Below are 7,129 nucleotides of genomic sequence, written 5' to 3' on the forward strand. Positions count from 1 at the left end.
ATAAAGGATGTATATTTACGTATTTTAAAATATTTTTAAGGGTTTTAGATTTTGTATTTGATTATTGTTTTTATAGATTACTAGCTGATCCCGCAAACGTTTTGCAAAAAAAAAATTTTTAATTTTCAATTTAAAAATAAGGGTTGATTGTAGATGGGTGAAAATTTAGGGTTGTATGTATTTTTGTATGTTGTATCATAAAAAAATAAAAACAAAAATTTCGTCAAAAAAATAAAAAAAAAATTTTAAGGGTGAACAACCCTTATCACTTAGGGGTATGAAAAATAGATAGTAGCCGATTCTCAGACCTACTGAATACGCATATAAAATTTGGTAAAAATCGGTCAAGCCGTTTCAGAGGAGTTCAAGTTCGAACACCGTCACACGAGAATTTTATATATTAGATATTCGGCGGTATGTACCTATAGTACTAATCAGAACATACAAGCAAAACAATTGAAATCTTTTAACAAAACATATTCAAGTCTTTTCGAAAACTGTACATTTTAAAACAAATTGAACGTGTATAAAGAGTCGTTACAGTAAACTTCAAATATTAAGTAATTCCAGTTCTTGTTGGTAAAATTTCTATGCTATTTTGATTTTTAAATTCAAGAGCTAGTATTCTAGATTGGAAAGTTGAAGTGATAGTGGGTAGATTCCAAAACGCACAGAATAGATGACCGTTGAAGCCTTGAATGGTGTGAAGACCACGGACTGGCAAGCGCAGCGTGGGACGTCACCTACAACGTGGGCAGACTACCTTAATAATTACGATACCGATCCTTTTGGAAACCTATAGGTGGGAGACTATGTTTAGCTGTGGACATTCTACGGTTGTAAGGATGACGATGATTTTTAGATCTAAAATACCAGTAGTTTAAACTATCAAATGAAGGTAATATTGACAATAATGTTGCGACTAATTGATATTTATTTATGTCTGTAACTACAACTAAAATATAAACATTTATTTGATAATTCAAAATACACTAAAGAGAGTAAACGATTTTAATATTTTAAGATGTAGGTTCGTTAAATACTTGAAATATTTTTAATAAATAAATATAGAGAAGGTAAAATATATTTTTTCCGTTTAAACGCTCCCCAGTCAGACAACAAATGGCGTTGAAATAAACAGGCTGCGCCCGACATCGGTCTATTCTATTACAAGTACTTTCGTTTGAGGAAACGGCGAACGGGATCGAAAAGCAATTCTGTCTTGATTGTTTGTGAGCTTATTGAACGCTACGTCAATTATAATTCTGAAATAAGATTGTTTTTTTTAAATTTGTGCGCCATTTTTTTTTCATTTCGGTAAATGTAAAACAAATATCTACAGATGTTCTTTCGTATTTAAGACGCTTACGCTTTGAATATTGTTCGAAATTTAAAGATTTTTTGAGCTGCATGAAATAATATAATAACTGTTTGTATGAATATAATGTAAAATATAACATAATTGTATAAAAACATAATTGTATCACTCTTATAAGGGCTTAGGAAAGCCTGTTTGAAATAATTAATATTTCATTTTTGTAATATGGTTTCAGAACGAACCATGTTCTAGTTAGGCAGAGATGTCATGACTGTGGAGGCTTATTCACGGCCCACGTCTCAGAACTCTCGCCACGCAGTAGCGACGCTGTCGTGTGTCCGCATCGATGTATTCATAAAACAGTCGCTAGCTGTCTCCCATCGTCCACGATTCAATCGCAATGCCAACCTGACACTATCAGGCTTCTATTGCGATGCAAACGCAGTTCAGTAACCTCCGTTCTATCAGTAATAGCGCGATGGCATGGCATATAAACACAAAACATAACATACAAAAATCGACATTGGCCAGAGGTCTTAGTTTTCTGCAATATTTTCGTTTTAAATTCACTTTATAGATATATCAAGTGCTATTTCAAAAGGGCTTTCACTTCATCCGCCTATAGCAAAGCTGGTCGTCTTATTATTCTTTAGCCATTCTCTATACGCTTATTTGAAACACTCCTTATGACTGATCACTACAGCCACTACTACGTATTAGTGACCACTAGTTTTCAGAATTAAATTTTTATTATCCTTTATATTTAAATATAGAACATTAATTCAAATTCGGATTCAAGTAGTGATTTAATCGCTGCTATTATATTTGGATCAAAGTTATGATTTATAAATAGTCTCTGTATACATTATACACCATGAGCACACCTTAATTCCCTTTTCCTGGCCATCAAGAAGAAACTAAATACGTGCACGGGTATCTCACCGCCACGGATATACCGAGTCGTGCTTGTTTTTTTTTTTTTAAATATCACCTTACGGTTCTTAAATGAACCAATACAAACAATTTTTATATATCTTAGGATATTTAAATCAAATTTAAAATAGCTACATTAAAGAGACCACGCAATTTCTGCTTCAATTTTCAATCAGCCACTTGCCAGCACTAAAAGAGAAAAAATTTCACTACGTTATATCCACGGTTGAAGAACTGATTATATGGATCAGCGGGTCCACTTTAAAGGACATCCATTGTGAATTAAGAGCCAAATGTAGTAAAACTTTTAATTTTACTTTTCCCTCGAAAATATTCTTTCTTTGAAAATACGTTTGGATGAAACGTAATTGTCATGTCAGGGGAATTAATTTCCTTCTGATTTTCCGTGTGGACGAATAAAGAGAGAAAAACTTTTTCTATCTCTTTGCAAATGGATAAGTTTGTCAATCCACTCGCGACAGACATTTATTTTCGATGTTTTACTTTAGACATTAAAATAATTTGTTTTTGAAAATTGTAAATATCGTCGTACAATGTAATTGAAAATGAAATATATTATTAGTGAATAAGAATGAAAAAAATGTATATAAAATTTGATTATCCGTTGATAATAAAAATGTATTAATATTTTTAACCCTTTCACACGTAATGATGTAAAAATTATGTCAATAGTAAGAAAAGGACCAATATTTAGCCACTTCCGCACATGCAGTAGTAGTCGTGCAACAAAGTGCACCGCCCGCCAGCCCGCTGATAAATGCGTAGAGTCAACGAACTATGTGTTTGGCACCAATCGGTGTAACGTAAAAAAACACAAACAATCATTTTTTTATTTTTAATCATAACAGTATATATGGCAGACTGAGCATACATATGATATCATAAGTACGTTTGTGTCGTCTAAAAATGTACTAATTTTGCACCTAGTGACGTCTGCTTACCAAAGCTTTTAACTTGTAGCTTAAGCTTAGTTGAAAACCTTTTCCTAAGTGAAAAGTAATATGAAATTTACTGAGTGTTTCAGATGTAACTTTTGTTGACTACGTAAGTTCGGTGCTACCGAAACTTGTTTGGACTTTTTACGTTTGTTTATTCCTTTTAAACTTCGACGTCTTTTGATATACTATATATATAACTTAGAAATCTAAGATAAAGGAAATATATGTATACTGAATATACATATTTATTTATTTTTAATATTACTTGTTTGGCATTGTTAACGATATTAAACTTTCTAGATTTATTTTATGTTAATTCAAAGCCATAATATTGGAGTGTTTTGTTCACAATTTCCCACAAAAGATTTTCTAATTTTATTAAGCCTAGAGAAAATAATAAAGATTTGAGCTTTATACCTATACATTATACACTAGAAACGTTGTTTTATGATTTCCTCGTAATTTACACAGAACTTTAATAAATTATTTTTCCTTATAAAATTAGTATCGCTTAAATTTTATAGTTGAAAATAGAATGTTAAGACGTTATTCTCTACGGGGGAAATGTTTTTAATATATACGTGGCTTTTAGATAGGGCCATTCATCATGACATAACACTAATAGGAAACGATCTTTCTCTTTTCACTTGTTCTTTTTTTTTAAAATAATTCTATTATATTATTAACGTGGCATATTTTTCATACTTCATAGTAAACAAACAGTTTAATTTAGTTGATAAAACAACAAATTTAATAAAACATTTATATTGAGTTGGCGGTTTTACAATAGACATTAAATAGACTGTTATAATGCTAAATTTGGTTAATTTCGTTTTAAATAATAAACATATTTTACATCATAATGTTGGCCGTATGACGTTTTTCCCATAAGACTGGCGGGAAATTTCCCACAAGACTGGCTGGAAGTGGCCTTCAATCTACGTCTTCTAACGAAATCAAGGTCTTCTGTCCATTTTGTTGGTGGACGTTTCACGATACGTTTGTCAATCTGTTACGCTTACTATTTTGTGCGCTTTTCATAAATTCAGAAATAAAAAATAAGGTGCAGAATTTATTTGTGAAATAAATTCTGTCTTGTCTAAATTAGGTGTGCCGAGTTTTGCACACGATATTAACAATGTTATATACAAATGCATAGCATGAAAAAAAATTGAATAAAAGGCAACCACGAATTGCTTCCGTATTTAAAAAAAAAACAAGAAAAACAAAGGAAACTAATAATGTTATAGTCAGAAAATATAATATTTTTCATTAAAACAGAAGTGGATAACTAACCAAAATTAAGATGTTAAATCTTTGACAGCTTTTACTAATTTATAAGTATGTTTAGTATTAAATTTTAACTCAATTATATTTTTATTAAGACTAATATTAATGATTAATTGTTAAAGCGAGGGATATATACGGGTACATATAATGTTGTATGTTGTGGATGTTTATAATGCTGCATAGAACGCCTTCGCACGCAACCGCAAAAGCATTGGTCGTCATTCGGCTGAAATGATGATATGTTTCCACGAATATGGCATTGCTTTGAGATTCTCAATATATCATTAGCAGTAACTGGAAAGTGGAGAGAATTACAACGTACAATATCAAACATATACACGAATAGTTAATAACACTATTCGTGTATATGTTTGATGTATGCACAGGGATTTGGAAGTTTTAAAATATTAATACGGAAATCAAAAGTTATTATGATTTCAATATCTTTTACTGAAATTTTATATTAGTAATTACCGGATCATACCGTTCATACTATTAAAGCAAGACTCTCAAGACTACTTAATCCGTTCACTAATCATTAATTTACATCATTTAAGTAATCATTAAAGATTTTTAAAAAGCGATTTATTTTGTTTCAGGTACACGTGGAGTCATAGAAAAAATCGGTCTAATTAAATTATGAAGAGCAATTGAGAACAAGTGGATTAATTATTTTATTATTGATTCCTTCGTCATGGGACATATAAAAAGACTATACGAAATGCTCTCTGTAAAAAGTGAACCTGAATTAAATTTTATACGACCCGATATAATAGGCTTAAAAATATTTAAGAGTTTTAACATAAATGATGCAACTTGAAATGCTAAGAGCTAAAAATTCAAAATGGGACAATCACCTACACATCACCGTTCCAACTTCAGTTTATTTAACAGCTCGGATTACTATGATATTAATGATATAGATAGAGATGATTGTGCTGTTGCAGATGAGCCTAAATATCCAAGCAGCTTAGGTATCACACTAGCTGTTCCGGAATGGGAAGCAATATGTACAGCAGCTATTCTTACGCTTATCATTATATCTACAATAATAGGAAATATTCTAGTAATACTTAGTGTATTTACGTATAAGCCTTTGAGAATTGTCCAAAATTTCTTTATAGTCTCATTAGCCGTAGCAGACTTAACAGTAGCAATTCTAGTTTTGCCGTTAAATGTAGCGTACTCTATATTAGGTCAATGGGTATTTGGAATATATGTTTGCAAGATGTGGTTGACATGTGATATTATGTGTTGTACTTCGTCTATTCTCAATTTATGTGCGATTGCTCTAGACAGATACTGGGCCATTACGGATCCTATAAATTACGCTCAGAAAAGGACATTAGAGCGAGTACTGTTCATGATAGGTATCGTGTGGATATTTTCACTTATTATTAGCTCGCCGCCTCTACTCGGCTGGAATGATTGGCCCGAAGTTTTCGAACCAGATACGCCGTGTCGATTAACTTCTCAACCCGGTTTCGTTATATTCTCATCGTCTGGATCCTTTTATATACCGCTGGTTATAATGACAGTTGTCTATTTCGAAATCTACCTTGCGACCAAGAAAAGACTCCGAGACCGCGCGAAGGCAACAAAAATAAGTACAATCTCAAGCGGACGAAATAGATTAGCTTCGAAAAATAGTGACCAAAACGATCAAGACTCGGTCAGCTCAGATGGTAATCAAAACGAACACCACGGAGTCGCTCGTTTAGTTTCCGACAATGAAACACAGAAACAACAAAAACACAAACGACCTAAGAAATTAACTCCTAAGAAAAAACCGAAACGAAAGTATTGGAGTAAAGATGATAAATCGCAAAATAAACTTATAATACCTATTCTTTCCAACGACAACTCTATCACGGATGTAGGTGATAATATAGAGAATAGAAATACGTCATCGGAAAGTAATTCTAAAGAGACGCAAGACGATGAAATAATAGAAATGAAGGAGAGTACGCCCAAGAAAGTTCCTAAGCGACCTAAGACAAACCAACAAAACACTGTTTATCAGTTCATCGAGGAGAAACAGCGAATTTCGTTAACACGAGAACGTCGAGCCGCGAGAACTCTTGGAATAATAATGGGCGTGTTTGTTGTTTGCTGGCTTCCATTCTTCGTCCTTTACCTTGTAATACCATTTTGCAGCAACTGTTGTTTATCTGGAAAGTTTATTAATTTCATTACTTGGCTTGGTTACATCAATTCGGCTTTAAATCCATTAATATATACAATTTTTAATATGGATTTCAGACGGGCATTTAAAAAATTGCTTTGTATTAAATCGTAAAATCATAAATTTGTAAGATGAATATAAATATTTCTGCTCAATGTACTATTTGAGACTTAGATTATACCGTTTCGACTATTAAAATATTATAATATTAATAAAATAATCATAGTTATAGTAAATACATATTTAACTAAGTTTAATAATTTATATTTAACTATAGAATAATATGATTATTTCTCATTGTATATATAATTTAAATTTTTCGTGCATGGCACTGTCATAAATTTAAAATTCGATTTTTAAAATCACTAATACGTTTCCGTCAACGAAAATTTAACTGTACTAGTCTTCTATGAACTGTATATACATATCTAAGAATGTTAATTG

The 7,129-nt window shown here is 31.6% G+C and overlaps 1 protein-coding gene across 1 annotated transcript; it reads left to right on the forward strand.

Moving 5' to 3' along the window:
- The first annotated feature begins 5,344 nt into the window (after nucleotides 1–5,344).
- On the forward strand, nucleotides 5,345–6,799 carry Oct-TyrR (Octopamine-Tyramine receptor). The gene has a single exon (XM_068777699.1). The coding sequence runs from the start codon at nucleotides 5,345–5,347 to the stop codon at nucleotides 6,797–6,799; it is 1,455 nt and encodes a 484-aa protein (XP_068633800.1).
- Nucleotides 6,800–7,129: the final 330 nt, after the last annotated feature.

The sequence above is a fragment of the Battus philenor genome, unplaced genomic scaffold, assembly GCF_028537555.1.
Source record: "Battus philenor isolate CCGP_79_NKW_IND1 unplaced genomic scaffold, ilBatPhil1.0.hap1 SCAF_14, whole genome shotgun sequence".
Classification (NCBI taxonomy): Eukaryota; Metazoa; Arthropoda; class Insecta; order Lepidoptera; family Papilionidae; genus Battus; species Battus philenor.

Coding starts and splice junctions, on each gene's coding strand:
- Oct-TyrR (XM_068777699.1), top strand. CDS start 5,345: ATGGGACAATCACCTACACATCACCGTTCCAACTTCAGTTTATTTAAC.